This window comes from Bombyx mandarina, chromosome 13, assembly GCF_030267445.1.
Source record: "Bombyx mandarina strain Sakado chromosome 13, ASM3026744v2".
In the NCBI taxonomy this organism is placed as follows: domain Eukaryota; kingdom Metazoa; phylum Arthropoda; class Insecta; order Lepidoptera; family Bombycidae; genus Bombyx; species Bombyx mandarina.
The window spans coordinates 9,142,847-9,161,773 of NC_143220.1; the positions used below are offsets into that span (position 1 = coordinate 9,142,847).

General features: G+C 36.0%; 1 protein-coding gene across 1 annotated transcript in view; it reads right to left on the bottom strand.

Moving 5' to 3' along the window:
* Nucleotides 1-9,808: 9,808 nt before the first annotated feature.
* LOC114244059 (protein O-mannosyl-transferase TMTC1) overlaps nucleotides 9,809-18,927 on the bottom strand; it is a 155,059-nt gene continuing 145,940 nt past the window's right edge. The window contains exons 11-15 of the mRNA XM_028175770.2: nucleotides 17,093-17,236; nucleotides 16,464-16,663; nucleotides 14,840-15,005; nucleotides 13,885-14,008; nucleotides 9,809-13,136 (exon numbers count right to left, since the gene is read on the bottom strand). Coding sequence (XP_028031571.2) covers nucleotides 12,789-13,136; nucleotides 13,885-14,008; nucleotides 14,840-15,005; nucleotides 16,464-16,663; nucleotides 17,093-17,236 — 982 coding nt within the window. The 3' untranslated portion in view covers nucleotides 9,809-12,788. The remainder of the gene's footprint in view (nucleotides 13,137-13,884; nucleotides 14,009-14,839; nucleotides 15,006-16,463; nucleotides 16,664-17,092; nucleotides 17,237-18,927) is intronic.

Here is an 18,927-nt window from a genome sequence, read left to right on the forward strand (position 1 = left end):
TACTAGAGCCTATATACATCTACAACGTAAATGCGCCACTCACCTTGAGATATAAGTTCTAAGGTGTAGTTACAACGGCTACCCCACCCTTCAAACCGAAACGCATTACTTCTTCACGGCAGAAATAGGCGGGGTGGCGGGGTGGTAGGGTACCTACCCGTACGGACTCACAAGAGGTCCTACCACCAGTAAACAGTTTTTTCTGTTGTTAAAGCGATATGCCAGGTAGGAATCGTTCTACAATAATCAGTTGTCCAAAATATTGGTCTAATCTGGTTTTGATTCTATATGAAACTCGGTATCTTAATTTGATTCATAAGATCTGAATTATGGAGCTTTGGTATTTGCAGTTTTAGTGTAGTTATTCTTGTTTCCTATGTGTTTCCGGTACCCAGTGGATAAAATCGTGTCTAATCCATAGATAGACTCGAATTATATTTGAAAGTAGATTTATTTCCCGATTTGCTATTTCTCTCATATAAAATCCATTCAATGTATATATTATATTATTATGTAGTATAAATTCAACCATTTATAAGGTAGGACCTCTTCAAATTGTCTTCGATCCACATTAAACAGACGGTTGAAACGTGCCCCAGCAAGCGTGGGAACTTCAGTGCTAAACACATGCTATTTTGCATCGCTGCAGGTCTGAATGAGTCGTATGAAAACTGATTACTTGCATATCTCGATCTGAGTTAGATTACTGCTTTGTTGAAACTGTTGACTTTGTTTGGTCCTAATATCTTAATATCTTGGAAATATCTAGGTTTCTGTTTATATTTGACAATTTAGCTGAACACAATGTTTCAGGAGTTATTTTACTAGCCAATAACAAAGAATACTGTGAAACAGAAATACTCCATCATAGCTTGGAACAATTAATTACCAACTTTGCTACTAACAGTGCATAAATAAATAAACTAAGAGAATATTGCCGGTATCTATCCCGTGTACATGGATGAGTACTGCTATATGCAGAGTGAAAACAGAAATTTTGAAATCCCCTACGCTTTATACAAATCTGTTCATATGTTAGCCATCCATCGCGCCATGGATTCAGTAGCATTTGCAGATACTGATATTTCTAATACCGAAATATTTTACAAAGGCATGCAGTTAGTACTTGTAATTGTGTTACATTTAGTGTGAGATCAACGTATATGCTACATGTAATGTTCTGTGCTATATTCGTACCCAATAAATACAACTAGATGATGACCGGATGTTTTTTTTGATAACGCCATCTTGTTGTGTCTTTAAAGCGGTTAGTTGCCCTCAATTAAGAAAAATAGTATTATTATTTGCCAATAGATGTCGGGACGAGTTGATTATTGAAAACACAAATAAAACAACATTTTCTGAAAATAAATCGTAGCTAGATCGATTTATCGCCCCCGAAATCCCCCGGATACTAAAGTCTATGAAAATCGTTGGAGCCGTTTCCGATATTCAGATTATATATATTATTATATTATATTATTATACAAGAATTGCTCGTTTAAAGGTATAAGATGAATAAACATTTTGATGAAGAAAATTTAAATCGTCATTTTTATCTTACGCCATCCAAACATAATCTAAGTTTTAATTACGTGGAAGTAAGTGAGGCTGCAGTGAACTGGAATTAGTCATTTCCACCGGCATGTGCCAACTATTTAGTTCAATTTAAACTTTGATGCGAAACGGTGACTTGCTTGTTTTGTGAGCTGTTTAATAGCTCTACCGTTATGCGCTATTATTACTTCAGTTTGAAACGCCTTCGTGAATTGTGAGAATTGTTGGCCAATGTGTGTTTGCACTTTGTATGCCTATAGATTATTATTATTATTATTATTTTTGCGTAGATGGGTGGACGAGCTCACAGCCCACCTGGTGTTAAGTGGTTACTAGAGCCCATGTACATCTACAACGTAAACGCGCCACCCACCTTGAGATATAAGTTCTAAGGTCTCAGTATAGTTACAACGGCTGCTCCGCCCTTTAAAAAAAAACGCATTACTGTTTCACGGCAGAAATAGGCAGGGTGGTGGTACCTACCCGCGTGGACTCACAAGAGGTCTTACCATCAGTAATTACGCAATTTATGATTTTGCGGGTTTGATTTTTATTACACGATGTTATTCCTTCATCGTGGAATTTAATCGTGAACGTTTGTTGAGTACGTATTTCATTAGCAAAATTGGTACTCGCCCGCGGAATTTGACCACCAGTGCATCGCTCAGCACGAATGCACCGGTCGTCTTATCCTTATCCTTTAGGTCACGACGAAAACGATAAAAAATAAAACTTACTAAACGTTAATGCCGCCACCCACCTTGAGACACGAGTTCTAAGATCTCAGTATAGTTACAACGGCTGCCCCACCTTTCAAACCGAAACACATTACTGCTTCACGGCAGAAATAGGCAGGGTGGTGGTACCTACCTGCGCGGACTTACAAGAGGTAATACACACAGTAATTACGCAATTTATAATTTTGCTGGTTTGATTTTTATTACACGATCTGTCACCGTGGAAGTCAATCGTGAACGTTTGTTGAGTACGTATTTCATGAGAAAAATTGGTACCCGCCTGCGGGATTCGAACACCGGAGCATCGCTCAATATGAAAGCACCAGTCGTCTTATCCTTTAGGCCACGACGACAACGATAAAAAATAAAACTTACCAAACGTTAATGCCGCCACCCACCTTGAGACTCGAGTACTAAGGTCTCAGTATAGTTACAACGGCTGCCCCACCCATCAAACCGAAGCGCATTACTGCTTCACGGCAGAAATAGGCATATTTTATTTATTTATTTTTACATATTGCACTTGTGGTAGGGCGTATTGTGTACCCGCACAGATAAGTTTGTGCTGCTTATTGCTGTACTGAAGCAGCCACGTTTTTTGGTTTAAGTGGTAGGAGTGTTATTCATTCAAACTTTGGTTGGGTGACGGCAATCAAGGTATTTATGGGATAAGATAATCACTTAATACCGCACAGATCTTGAACTCTTCGGCACATCTCTTTTTTTTTTTCCCTTTTTTCCTACCTAAGCTGATAGCCTTGAGAGACTATTTCAGCGTAACCTTATATCATGTTCTCATATTTGAAAGCCAAATCTGAATTGAGAAAATAACGAAAACCGACTTCGTGTGAGTTGCACGAGTATTTTAACAAAGTTCATTTCGATCCGCTCACGCCAAAACTTTCGTAGGTACGTTACCCTCCGTCGCACGAATAACTCGTAGCTAAACTGCAGGCGGCTTAAGCTGTAAGTTCAGCCCGCTTATCTCGTACCTGAGATAAATTCCGCAGATGCTGGAGTCTGATTACTATTTCGGGCTTGTGGTAAATGATAAAATATTTTATTGGAGAACTAGCTGACCTGGTAGACTTCGTAGTGCCTCAATCGATAAATAAAAGATCTAAAATTTTGTATAAAATTAAACTTAAAACAAATTCGCCCGATGGGGGACACATCAAAGGAAAAACAATATTGCTATTATATTTTTATTTAATTCCGAGCATTTTCATATTTATCTACCATTTAAACCTTCTCTGGACTCCCACAAATAATTCAAGACCAAAATTAGCCAAATCGGTCCAGCGCTTCTCGAGTAGACTAACGAACAGCAATTCAGTTTTATATATATATAGATAGATGAGGAAGTGAGTATGTGGGAAAGTTCGTCTTGATTTCTTGTTAATAGCCTTTCTCTCGCGAAAAATACCTTTCTCCCTTAAAAGATCGAGGTGATGAAATTAATATAGCCTTCGAGCCATTTGATATAAATCTAGAGATGAGTGACTCTGCCATGCGGTAAAAATTAGGACACCACTGAATATCAGTATGTGTTAAAAAAATTGTATCCTTGGTTTTGGGTTTTTTTGCATATTGGAAAAATTATAGACAGCGGCTAGGCTATTGCTGATATCCACGAGCAAATATCATCACTCACCATCAGATCGGCCCTATACACGTTTGCTTCCACCTCAATAACAAAAAAGATGTGTGGTGTCGTGGGACACCAGATAGGAACGAAGTTTCTTATTATAAAAATATTAATTTTAAGTTCTATGAGAGGTATAAAGAAAATAATTATTCGGGTATACATTTTTTATTGATAAAAAAAATTAACCCAAAGTGATCAACTTTATTTTATTCAAAATGATTTATAAAAAATATATAATAATATACAAAGAAACAGCTATTTATATGAATAATAAGAATAACCGTCATCACGGAGACTATACATTAGACACAATATAGCCATAATACTAAGACTATACATAAATAATAAAAATCTTACGTTACGGACGTTTTTTCCCGGTTAGGGTACCCCTCCGCATCGTCCCATAAGGAATTTCGTTATGGAATTTCCAGAAACATGAATCCTAGTTTGGAGCCGATGAATGTGTAATTATCTATCTCTATATATAAAAATGAATTGCTGTTCATTTGTCTCGCTAAAACTCGAGAGCGGCTGGACCGATTTGGCTAATTTTGGTCTTAAATTATTCGTGGAAGTCCAGGGAATGTTTAAAAGGTGAGAAAATATAAAAAAGCTCGGAATTATATAAAAACAAACAATTTTGTTTTTCCTTTGAGGTGTCCCCTTGATGTGTCTTTTATTTATCGATTGAGGCACTACGAAGTCTGCCGGGTCAGCTAGTTGATAATAATTATTTCTTCGCTGTGTTGCTAATATTGTGATATTTTGTTTCAAAAGAAATCGCCACTCACTCTCTTTGTTTTTCATAATAATGTCTACAGATTATTTAACGTTTTATTCAATAAATATTCCATATTATAATATACTAGCGGCCCGCTCCGGCTCCGCTCGGCTCTTTAACAAAATTTTTAACAATATTTGACGTTGTTTCATTTTCTTAAATAAAAGAACACCTATTGCGGCGTAACTATAATAGTTAAACATAATATGTTGTTGCGACACTTTTTGTAAATAATAATGTGTTCTACAAAGTCGTACTACAAATTTTCGCAAGGCACGCGATTTAAAGAATATATTTTTAGGTAATTTTTTTACACCTTGGGTTACATTATTGGAGTTTTAGTAAGGATCCCTAATTTTTTCAAAAAAGATTATAGCCTATGTCATTCGGTAGTAGTGTAGCTAAATGGTGAAATATTTTTTTAAATCGGTTCAGTAGTTTCGGAGCCTATTCAATACAAAAAAACAAACAAATCTTTCCTCTTTATAATGTTAGTATAGAAGTATAGATTAGTTAATCTAGTTATCGCAAACAGAAACTTAATAGTATTGAGTTATGAACACATTGCGTGTTCATTGGAATAGACAACACCATGCCTTTTTTTCTGATGTTACAGGCCTCACGGATTCCGGTTCGCGGCATAGGATGGATGTTAGTTTAAAACAATTCATATTTTACGAATTTTGAAATAGTTTTTACTAAAAATAAAAATAAAGACTAAGATAATCCTTATGATGACACTCCAACCTCTCATCGTCTATTAACCCATTGACAGCTTTACACATTTCACGTACAACTCCAATTTTATTATATAAATATGTAGTTTCAGATTATATTATTGTCTTTTGTCTAGTCTTCTGAAACGGAAGTATCTAAATGTAGAATTTTTCCGATTCTCTAAAACTTGTTTAGGCGCTATTTAAGTTCCGAGTAAATGAAGATTCGAACGTAAAGTAGTTTGAGTTCGTGAATTGTGATGGTAGTATAATATTGTAGTTTGAGACGATATTTATCGGCTCACTTTTTATTTATATAATATAATTGATACAGTACTATAGTACAGAATTCGATAATTAGGTAGTAAACATCTGGCTGCATTACCGACTGCGTATTTTTTTTTTTTTTATTATTATAAATACGTTCTGGTCCCCCTCACATGTCGGTCTGGGGATCGGCGAGGGGGGCCTTAGAAGACGACGTGCAAGCTGCTCTGCACGCGCTTTACGCAAGAGTATCCGGGTGATGGAAAACCAGCTATCCTCGACCCACGCTGGTTCTGACCCAGTGTGGTATGACCCAAACACTCCTGACCAAAAAAAAAGTACGTGATTAATGGAGTTATCTTATCTCAGAAGCCAAGATCCTCTAAGTTGTATTATCTCATGGAAGGCTATGCTCGACTTCTGCGAGTTCACCATCTCGCAGAAGGAGGCGGCGGGGCGAGTGAGGGAAAGCTCTCCTCACTACGCAGAAACCCGCCGCCGCCGAGCAGGGGGTCGGGACCGGGGTCGTATCCGTGACCTGGCCCCCTAAGAGCTAGGGGTCCCACCCGTTTTGTGCGGGGAGAGACCCAGACGTGGGGTGGCGTGCTTTGCACGCTCACCCGCAATAGGAAGCCGGGTGATGGTAGACCGCGTTCCCCCGACCACTCTGGGGGAAAGTGTAACGCGGCGCCATCAAAGCGGGCTCTCGGCCCGCTGAACGAGGGAACCGGTGGTCGTGTCGCTGGCGGCCACCGGTCCGGCGTCCGTGGGACGGTGGGATGGATGTAATGTGCTCTGCGTCAACCCTGTCCCGCCGTTTCAATAGCCCCGACTGGGCTCCGGCCCGGTCCGAGGTAGGGCGCCGGTTGTGAGCGGCAGGAGTTTTTAGTGAGGTTCAACTCCCACATACCCCACCTGTCGCGCGGGTGGGGATCCGGCGATTTTCTCCTGTGGAAAAAAAAAAAAAAAAGTTGTATTATCTACGCCAGCGTGTTCCCTTTTCTTGTATATCAGAAAAAAATACGTAAAACATAAGAACTAAAAGCACTCTTTAAACACCTATCGACCAGTATCTGGAGGAGATTTACGATAAATTTTTAATGTAATAGACCGCCTTCTACTCATCTACTATCTTCCCGATCGTGAAATGAGCCTTAAATTTTCTAAATCTAAATGAAATTTTCTCTACTGGCTCCGCTTTTTCTTTATATTTTTTTCTTTATAGATACTAAATAAGCACTTTTCTTCTATTTAAATTAAAATCTCTGTTGTTATTGAATTTTGGCTAACTTAATAACGACTATGCCTTTATGATATGCAATTAAATGATAAGGAGGTAGGGTTGCTCATATCGAGCGATACGACTAAGCCGCTATTCAATCTCGCAGGGATATACCCCAATACTCCTAATGAAATACTTCCGTAACAAATTATTTTTTTATTGTTTACCTGGTGTTAAGTGGTAGCCGGAACTCATATACATAAACTCATATACATTCATCACATGATTTCATTATTTTATACAATACTAGCTTTTGTCCGCAACTTCGTCTGCGTGGAATAGTTACTTTGGGATAACGCTAAATTCTACCCGCGACTTAATTTACGTAGAAGGTGAAATAAAAATGTAATAAAAATCGAATCTGAAAAATTTCCGTATTTATTTATGGTACCACTCTGCTTATGTTTGCTATGACGAAGCAGTCTAGAACGGGACAGTATAATACAATTGAGATTTCGAACTCATGTCTCAAGATGAGTATCGTCACTCACATTATGTATCATTTTTTTTATTGCCTACTTGGGTGGACATGCTCACAGCCCATCTGGTGTTAAGTGGTGTGGTGGAGCCCATAGACATCTACAACGTAAATGCGCCACCCACCAAGTTCTAAGATCTCAGTGTAGTTAAAACGGCTACCCCACCCTTCAAACCGAAACGCATTGCTGCTTCGCAGCAGAAATAGGCGGGGTGGTGGTACCTACCCATACGGACTCACAAGAGGTCCTACCACCAGTAATAATCACTCGAAATCCTTACTGAAATCCTTAGCACCAAGTCAACTGTGAGCTTATTCACCCTTATTCATTCATTCATCTTCAGCTCTTTGATGTCCACTGCTGGGCATGCGCTTTTTTCCCTTCCTCTTTTTTGTGTCGTAATGTATATATAGGTACAATATAACTATAGACGCAAAAAGAAATCCATATTTTTTTCTAACCTATTCCCAACCATTATATTATTATTATAACTACCATTCGCTATTAAAAATAACTCAAAACAAGTCTTGAAACATTCATTAATAAAGCAAATACAAAACTGAATTAAAAACTGCACTCCACATTGAAATCACTGATCCGGTATCTCCAACAGCTGTGTAAGAGTTGGCTGAAGTAAACATACGCATATAAAACGAGCAACCAAGTTGAATTGAACCTTATTTTCATGAGCCTTAAGATCTTTCCGACTTGAAAAAATATGTGTTGTTAGTAGCAGCCACTTGTTGAAGGCTCCTGGGTTTCATTGTAGTGAGATTCAATCTAAGGGATTAACGTAGCGATTATGGTGAAGTAAAGGTGGCGACTCAACTGTTAACTCCATTTGTATGCAAATGGACGAACATTTCCGTTTCAACTACCAAAGCTTACGTACTTATATGTAGTAGTTGTGTTGTACTCATAGAGTGAATTGAATGATAATATATTTTTTTTTATTTTTTTTTTTATTGTTTAGATGTGTGGACGAGCTCACAGCCCACCTGGTGTTAAGTGGTTACTGGAGCCCATAGACATCTACAACGTAAATGCGCCACACACCTTGAGATATAGTTCTAAGGTCTCAGTATAGTCACAACGGCTGCCCCACCCTTCAAACCGAAACGCATTACTGCTTCACGGCAGAAATAGGCGGGGCGGTGGTACCTACCCGTGCGGACTCACAAGAGGTCCTACCACTAATAAATATTTTATGTAGTTGTAAGACTTAATTCTCGAAAGTGTTTATCTTTGCTTTTGCCTTACATGAAATATGACTAAGAATGCTGTTTATCTTTAATGATATACTGACTTCGACCGGATAATTACAAGATTACCTGTTAATTAATTTATTTGGCATTGTTGACATCCATGGGCGACGGTAACCACTCACCATCAGTAGACGTATGCTCTGCCTACAAAGGCAGTAATTTTTTTTTTATTAAAAAATGATTTTGGAGCAGAACTTTATCTGCTCCAGAATGATCATGAGAAAGGAGTATCCATTATCCAATGCAATCAATTCAATCAAAATTCAATGTGAGTTATGTTGATGTGATGTGTGATGATACGTTATGACGTGTATTGGCTCCGGTAATCACTTACCACCGGATTGGTCGTGAGATTATAATATTTGAATATTATAATTATATTATGATATAATTATATATTATATTCTTATGATAGTCAACGTGTACGTGGGGAAAGGTCATATCGTGATGACACGGGTTTTCGGTAAACACCATCTAATTATGTTCGAATTCTTAAGAAAATATTTTATGGTCTTTATTATTGGTGTGACATTTTTTTACGATTCCCATATTTTTGTCTTCATATAGATATTTTTACTAATTTGAAAGTAACTTTCACTTTCGAAAATTGATTTCTAAAATTTCTTCTTCGAGTTTTTCTTATAAGGTGCTTATGTGCAAAATTATGTCTAATACTCCATTCATAAAAATCTTATCGTGACCGACGCTAATTACATATCTGACCCAGGCAATAAGGCATCGCAAACCTGCCGTCGCCCAAAACACGCCTTGACGAATCCTTCGAATAAGCTCTCGGTGCTTTTAGACTCTTCAAACACCGGTCACCGTAGATTCAGCGAAGCACTGACCTTGCTAAGGTCAGTTCCTCAGGTTGAGCCCATGAACTCACCTACCAGTCCCTGAGTAGTTGTAATAACACCATAGACTACCAACAATAAGGTAGTAAAAAAAGCTCTGATACATTTCAAGTTTACTTGATATCATAACTTGTGGTAGCTTTATTATTATTGAATACTAAGTAAATCTTTGATATTTATTTGTAATTAATTATCTGAGGCTCAAATAAAACACCAAAATTAATAATTCACTTGTTTAATTTCAGTACATTCAAAGCCCTTTTACGTGCTTTTAAAAACTAACTTAAAATACTCATATTATGTACATCTTATCAAACTTTTGTTTTTGTTACTCGAAACACTTATAACTCGTTACCAGAAATTAGGTTTCGGAAACATATCCTAACTCGAAGTATGCTCAATTTTAAGCTTAGCCTGTGTATATAATATAGAATAGATCAAAAATAAAAGTTAAGATACAAAATCTTTTCATCGCTTATCAATAAAAATTTATCGATAAAACTTGTGCTAGCCAGATTCCTAATCTCTGACACGTGATCTTCAATGCACGTAGTATAGTGCAATACACTGTATACAGCACATAACCCTCTTCTCCCAGAATGTCAAAGCAGCCTTCATTCAGCTTTCGATCTTTATCTAACAATACATCTTTTTTGCAAGCTGTACCTACAATTAATTTGCTTAGTGCGTTCATAATAATTCTGGCAACGAGTTAGATGAACAATTTCATAAATTATGAAATAAATATGACAAGCAGCTTATTGTTTCTTTCATATACATACATAATTATATTAATGACAAGGCCTAGCTTTTGTTACATATTTTCCGTTGTCAAATTTGTATTGTTGTTTGTAAATAGCAGATAAATAAGCTAAAAATATTCGGGTATAAATTCACTGCTTATATGTTAAATAATAATCTCAGAACCGACAGACGACACAACCATAACTAAGCCATGTTACCGACCTCAGAAACTCCAGATATTAAGATTATTATGAACTCTTCTTTTTATAATCTTTACTATTAAATCTCCGACTTCCTTACAATATCCCGTAAGACATATTTTTAATGATATTTATTTATTAATTAAATTTATCTATAATCAATACAAATTTGACGACGCAATCAAACATCCTAATCAAAACAGCGTACAAACACGTGCATTTTCATATGAAAACCACCCAAACCCCAAAACGACATGATAAAAATATATATTCATTTTTTCTTCGTTACAAGTTTTTACTACGTACCATTTAGTCACGCTATCTAACATCTTTGAGTTCAAAGTAATCCCATTTGAAACATTACTTTTATTTACAAGAGCCATAAATAATTTATCAATATTATTTATGTAGGTAATGAAATATTATATTTATTACTAGACACTCAAATAAATTGAATTTAAGTATCTCTTTATCAATTCGCCTATTGGTAATGTATTGTTACTCGAAGGGCAGTATTATTAAAAATGACGATTTTAAATCGGTCCAGACGTTTTCACTAGAAGAGGTGGTAGGGTCAACCTTTGGATCCAGAAGAAACATCTCATCATCATCATGATTGATTTTCAACTTAGATTACTTTAACGTCAACCCTAGGCTAAAGAGCCAAAACTAAAAGCAACAGTTATTAAAGATACTGGCATTAAATCTGTTATAATAAATATTCATTAACCAATAAAAGAAAAACGTGTAGGACAGTGAGCTTTTATTCACCCAACTTCCAATCTTCTAAAAAATCGGAGATTACCAATGTAAAGTTTTGGATAGCTTAAAATGTTATTCAAATACGTCTGAATACGTGTGTATTCAAATGGAATAATTTAAACCCAAAGAAGCCTTAACTTAATTTGCATATTGTCGGCGGCCTATAGCTAGTGTTATAGATGTACCTTAAAAAAATATAAGACATCCAAGCGTTGATTTGCCACACCGTAATGCAAACACACTGTTATATCACACGTTCATAGTCGATTCTGCTCTAGCATTTGGAGTCGACGCAGATGGCTTACACTAAAATGCAGAAATAACTAAGTGCTTTTTATCTATGACATTAATGTTATGAACTTGATCTGTCTATTTTGACCGAAGAATACTTGTTTTAATTCATTGACATTTGGTGATCATTAAACAACCATTATAAAGATAAAATTGTCAACTGGTGAGTTTCAACAAATTATGTACTGCAAGTGGTGTTTTCTGGAAAACCATATATATCCAAATATGAATACAAATCTCGAATTTTACTACTACTAAAGGCGTGCATAATTCTCTGTTAAAGTTAAATGGCATTAAATCTTGTATCATATTCAGAAAGACTATGAAATAATACTGATTTATTCAAAATATATGTACGTTGTTCTATTTATTCTAATAGGACTTAATGTATATTAGTCACTCATAGTCATAATTTATATAAGTCATTTTACTGGAATAAACGGTAGTATACTTAGGGAAAAAGCGATGTTTGACCCTCGTTATATTGTAGCCATCATCGCCGCACTTTTGAAAAAGAGGCACTCAACTGCTTTACCACGGAAATATCATAATTTGATTGCAATAGCCATATGGGTTAACAATATACATCACCACAAGTTACACAAATAATACAATTTTGCAAGTTTTATTTTATTACTCGATGCTAATGCTCCGTGCGAGTCTTTGTATGACGCCTTTTACTTTAATTGGAATCTGTTACATTATATAGTAGTATTAGGTACTCTGTAAGCATACGCTGAGTGATTTACGCATTAAGCTAATAACGCTTCAGAACCTACACGAATGATCTGTGAGGAAACTAATACATTACTGCACCATTAATTAAAAACTAACAGATTGTTAGAAGACATGACCTTCCAACTCAGAAATATCAACTGCTCTTACTTCCTCTGTACAACTTAAGCAAGATCTTTAACTAGAGTTCCACAATCGCTTTGATTCCAATAATTAGCTGAGTATTAAGTAATACATTAAATTTATTTATTCATAGGAATGGATTCTTAAAAATCTTTAAAAAAAAGAGTATCCAATTTTTTATCTACACGACCAAAAAAAAAAGAAATTATTCAACGTAAATAACCTTAACTTAAAATCGTATCTAAATATAAATCGGTGTCATCTGAAAGTGTATCTCAAAGTTTAACATCTGCCATTTAAGTTAAGCCATCCGTCTCATCGAATTCCATTAGTATAAATACACTTCAGAAAGTCTTCATAAGGAAATGTTCAGTTATCGTCGTACCTATCATATTAGTGGGAATGGCGTCATTTTTAACTGTCTCGTCTTTCCTCACGCACTGCTTGTCTTTCAGTCCTGTTTCTGATTTGTTATGTGTCGTTTTAATTTGCGATGGCACAGATATATTGCGTTTTTTGGTCCCGCATTTTTTACACTCGCACGAATTCACATCTCCACCTTTCTTCGCAACTTTATTGTAATTGTTTTTTTCGTCTATTTTAACGGTCTCTTCTATTTCGGGTACTTTATCAATGTAAGCCTTAGTAGTTTCAACTGTCAGTTGCGCGTGGTCGAAACACTTTGTCGATTTCTGTAAGAAACAGTGAGCTATAGATACGTCATTCAGAAGGTTTTTCCCATGTTGATAATGATTTCCCATCAGAACCTAAAATCACATGCTTAAAACTATCTGATCCAACCATAGTACCAACCTATTCAATACTTAACATGTTATTACCAATAAAACTTTTAAATCCGGTGCTATCACTGTGCTAGGACAAAAAACTTAAACTCTTATTTAACTCTGTATATCATTGTCTTTCAAAATGCTATAACTAAACATTTTTTGGCATTAAATTTCCTTAATCCTCTTGGTTAAAACGCTATCAACTGTTTTTCATATCATAACATTAAATGTCACTAGAGTTTCACCAAAGATTGCGCAACCTGGATGGTAATAGCTTATTTTTGGCTTAACTGGTATAACGAGGAAAGACAGTAGCTTAACTTAGTGAAGCTACCGAGAGATTAAGTCCAGTAGTACAATAGTGGCTAGGGGAAACTGGACGGACACATCAAGTATCTTCAAATTTGAAGTCCAATAACCTATATTAGCAGTAAGCCATGAAATAATTGAGATATGGAACATGCAGAATACGATTATGTAACAATAAGTCAAGCAGAGGTCAGTTTCAGTAGCCAATAGTTGGCCTGTGTCCCTAGTAATGTTAACCTCCTTGTGCGACGGCGACCACTCACCAGGTGACCGTATGGTCGTTGTATACAAAGGCAATAAAAATACCACATAATAAGCACATCTGATTGCATTAGATACTTACTGTAGGATTGACAGCTTTAGAATAAATTTGAACTCGACCTTCGAGTTCCATTTTGAGTCTCCAATCTCTTAGATACATGTGGGCTGCAGCGGCACTAGGCCAACCTCGACGCCAAGTATGCCATCTAATCGGAAGACAAAGATCGTTAGTAATCTATACTAATATTATAAAGTGTGTTTGTTTGAACGCGCTAATCTCAGGAACTACTGGTCCGATTTAAAAAAAAATTCAGTGTTCGATAGCCCATTTATTGAGAAATGCTATAGGCTATATAACATCACGCTAAGACTAATACAATCGGAGCGCCAGTAAATAATGTTTCAAAATCGTCTTTTTTTCCCTTTTGAGAGCTTCCGCTGCGTGCGCTGCAGAAACGGTTAAAGTTTCGATAAAATTATGTATAACAGAATTGTTCCCCTTTACAAGATCTAAAAAAAGTCCGCGACAGCATATGTCAAGGTTCAACAAGGCTCACTGTAACGTTTTTTATGCTAACCAAATTTGTTCTAAAATAAAGCATTATTTGTGAACTTTTTATTCCAAGCGGACGAAGTCGCGAGCAAAAGCTAGTCTCAAATAAATGTCTGGTGCAGGTCTATCAAATAGTTCTACACTAACTCACTGTGAAGGAACTATTTTACAGATATTCAAGCATACACACATTAAATGACTGGATACATCCATAGTCCAATTGATTTTCCCGAATGAAATAGATGAGTACACAACCTATGTGGTGCTTGGGCAGCAGCCCTTAGTCAACACAGCTTGAAAGTCACTCACTCTAAGACGAGTTTGTAATTGTTTTACATAACAATAGATTTCTAACGAAATTTTAAACACTGCCTTCCAAGTTACACATGTTTATTGATTGCGCATTCAATTTTCACTTTCTTCGTCTTTCGTCTGTTTCGTCATCAACCATAATCTTCGAATTAATTGACAACGAAAAAAATACCTTGTCAAAAGCTGTAGTGTTCTCGATTTCTGTCCTAACGACCTGTACATCAAAGCGGTCGATCTGAACGATATTAGATCGCTCCTGACTGGCAGCTCGACGTCACGCCTTCGAAAACTCAATCTCATCGCCTCCAGATAAAACTTGGAAGCCGGTCCCACCAATCCTGTAATTCGAAACTCAAAAAAAAAGGATTCAAAGAAAAAGAAAAGAAGTAATGAAGGGAGAAAAAATTGTTTCTTCAATAGAAAAACTTTTTAAAACGAAATCGCAAAAAGATCGAATATGATATCATTCTTTATTAGAATTCTTTTATGAAGTGAATTTTTGAAGGTTTCATTATGATACCCAAATAAACAGAGGAGGAATTAATCGGAATATTCAACGTTCGTTTTGAAGTAGAGGCCGGTGTTTATTTCATTCAGTTCGCTCTGTTCATTTGTAATTTATTTACTGTACGAAATTAAGATTTTTATTTGAATAGTTCTTTTTTAACGAATGAATGTCAGAGTTTTTTATAAATGTTTCGTTCGTTGAATGATAAATAAATTTTGTTTGATCAGCCATTAACATTTTCTACTGATCCGTATTTCCATTCTAAAGATCACAAGAAGCTGTGATAGATTTTCTGTCGACTGTTAATCTAGTCTATACTAATATATAAATCTACAGTGGTTTTTACGGATGTTCCGTTATAACTACTGAACCGTGCATCCGATTGACTAGAAACTTGGTATCCATGTAGGAAATACATGTACTTAATGGATAGGCTAATATTTATATGAGTGTTGGACTCCCTACACCAGTTGCTGAGGCGTTAATGATGAGAATCTTTGTGGGGGTCAGAAATAATAATGTTAATTTTAAATGCCCAGCGAAGCGGACGGGTACAGTTAGTATATTTATATGTCTGTAACTGTGGATAGAATGGCGGGTATCCATTATCCGTTGGAATTGGTACCTATCTGCGGCATTTGAGCACCTGCAAAGCCGCATTGCTCGGTACAAGTACAGCGGCCGTCTTATCATGGAACCGCTTAAAACTAAATTTGTCCTGAATTCGGGCCTTTATTGCCATTAAATTTGGGCGTTTCTCATCCGCTTTGGAATAAAAGATGAAGTCAGCAAATTTCGCTATTAAAGTACATGCTATATAATAATATAAAATTCTCGTGTCATAATGTTAGTTAGCATACTCCTCTGAAACGGTTTGACCGATTTTTATGAAGTTTTATAAGCATGTTCGGTCTGAGAATCGGCTACTACTTATCTATTTTTCATACCCATAAGTGATAAGGGTTGTCCACCTCTAACATTTATTTTTTTATTGTTTGGACAATTTTTTTTTGTTATAGTGAGGCATTATGTGGTTGAATGAGGTTTTGTTATTCCTCTTTCGTTCATTTACCACATCCTTACACACTTACAATAAGTTAGTTTTTTTTTCTACACTAGAAATTTCCTAGAAATCTTATATATTATGGCAAAACAATGCTTGCCGGGTCAGCTAGTTGAATATAAAATTCATGTATTTCTACCAATATTAAGATCATTATTAGAAATAGCCATAATATTATTAGTATTCGTACCAACTACCCAATGCAGTAATCAAATTTAAACATACCGTTATTTCTCCACCAATTGCCGAATAGCACGAAATGTTCCCAGTTATTAGGTTCGAGTTCCACCAGCCTTGCAAGGATCCTGTGCTTCTCCGACTCTGGCTTCAAGCTAAGCAATTCTATGTGAGCTTGAATGAAGCGAGGCTGAAGCCATACACACTTCTCAAACATCACTGTAGCTTGGTATGCTCGACCGCTTTTTCTGTTACGAGAATGTTTAATTACTTGAGATTTTTTATTGATTAACGCAGACTAATTTCTATGCAAATTTTAGACAATCTGCCAATTATACTGGTGGCTGTATTACTGCTCCACATTGGTGGTTACTGCCATCCTGCCTTTTTCTACTGAATAGTAAACATGCCCTCCAGTTTGAAGAGTAGAACAACTATTGAATAGAAATGCGGTGCTTAGTGTCTATGAGCCCTGGTACTTATTTAGCATCTAATATACTAAGTGTACTTATGAAAAAATCATGAGCATTCTTCACATTATGCACTATTGCCTTACAAATAATAGAAAACAGTAGTTTGTGCCGAATTTCCAAATTGGAATTTCTTCCTTCCCTTTTTTTCTCTTTCTTTTCCGCCTGAAAAATATGTATTTAAAGGAAGTCCATACAATCAATTACTTGTAAAGTTTCCCGAGGTTGTAGTGCGCGTTGACATGGTACTTGTTAAACTTGATGGCTTGCAGGAAATGTTGTTCTGCATTCTCCAGCCCAGAGACCAAGGTTCCTATATTATTGTGGGCACTTGCATATGTCGGCCACAACCTATATGAATGTGATTTTGATAGAATTACTGTTTTTTATTAACTATCTAATCCTAATTCATTTCATTATACAAATGGATAAAATTCAAATTGAATTTTTTTTTTTTTTTTAAATAAAAACATGATAGATGATAGAAACGTGATAGAAGTAAAACTTTTAAAAGTTTTCTGTCTCATTCTTTCGCAGGTAAAATCCTACGGATGCATATATGTATCTCTTTTAGCATGACTTTTCATCAAGTTCCAAATTACAACGTTGCTAAACATGTTTTCATTTTATCAAATCTGAAGAGAACTTCGATCAGCAATATGAAGGGCAGAGCTCTACAATACAACTGATACCACAAGTGTAGACCTCATGGACAGCAGCCTTGTGGTATCTTGAGGCTTCATTAACCACTTATCCATAGTATACCAGTAACCAGACTTACAGTTGATATCTAATATTGTATCAAAGGAAATTTCAAAGTATCGATCTCACAGATAACATCTAAAATCTTTAATAAATTATCAGAAAATAATATCAAAGTGATTTTCGGAGTAACAAGTGTATCACGTATAACAGAAGCTTTTGACGAGCTTACAGCTTTTAATTACGTTACTATCAATATTAAGCTTTGAGTCAACATTATCTTCAATGCATATTATAATTTGAGCGAACATTTTCGATTTATATTGAAAATGTAATTTGAAGTGGGATTTGTTTATTTTTATTGGAAATTCAATAATAAATTATTGAAAATTATTCTTCTTTTTTTTTTTATTGCCTAGGTATTTGGACGAGCTCACAGCCCACCTGGTGTTAAGTGGTTACTGGAGCCCATAAACATCTACAACGTAAATGCGCCACACACCTTGAGATATAAGTTCTAAGGTCTCAGTAAAGTTACGACGGCTGCCCCGCCCTTCAACGCATTACTGCTTCACGGCAGAAATAGGTGGGGTGGTGGTACCTACCCGTGCGGACTCACAAGAGGTCCTACCACCAGTAAACTCATCATCGCTCAACTGTGGTTGTTCCTAAAAACAGTTACTAGATACTGCATTTCTTAAGAGTTATATAATACATATGTCATGTATGTAGCGTTGAAGGTTTTAGCTGTCGTTTCAACTGGGATGGACTTAGCAAGACTAAGTTTTTTTTTTTTTTTTATTGCTTAGATGGGTGGACGAGCTCACAGCCCACCTGATGTTAAGTGGTTACTGGAGCCCATAGACATCTACAACGTAAATGCGCCACACACCTTGAGATATAAGTTCTAAGGTCTCAGTAAAGTTACGACGGCTACCCCGCCCTTCAACGCATTACTGCTTCACGGCAGAAATAGGCAGGGTGGTGGTACCCACCCGCGCGGACTCACAAGAGGTCCTACCACCAGTAAAATGTAACAATTATTTGTAAGTAACAATTATTTGACCATTTGATGATGACTTTGGATACGATAAATATATTAATTTATACTATTATTCGTCCAATAATATTAATCTTTGGTAACAATGAAAACAAGCTTTAGATATAAATATTATACGTATTTACCATATATTAATATAAAGTTTGATTTTCCAGGAAATTCAAATCTTAATGTTTTCATATTTTATATCATATTTTCATTTTATTTATAATATAATGGTGCAACAAACATTTCAGAAGGAATGAACAATAAAAGACTTAATTGCGTTTTCTCTTGTATA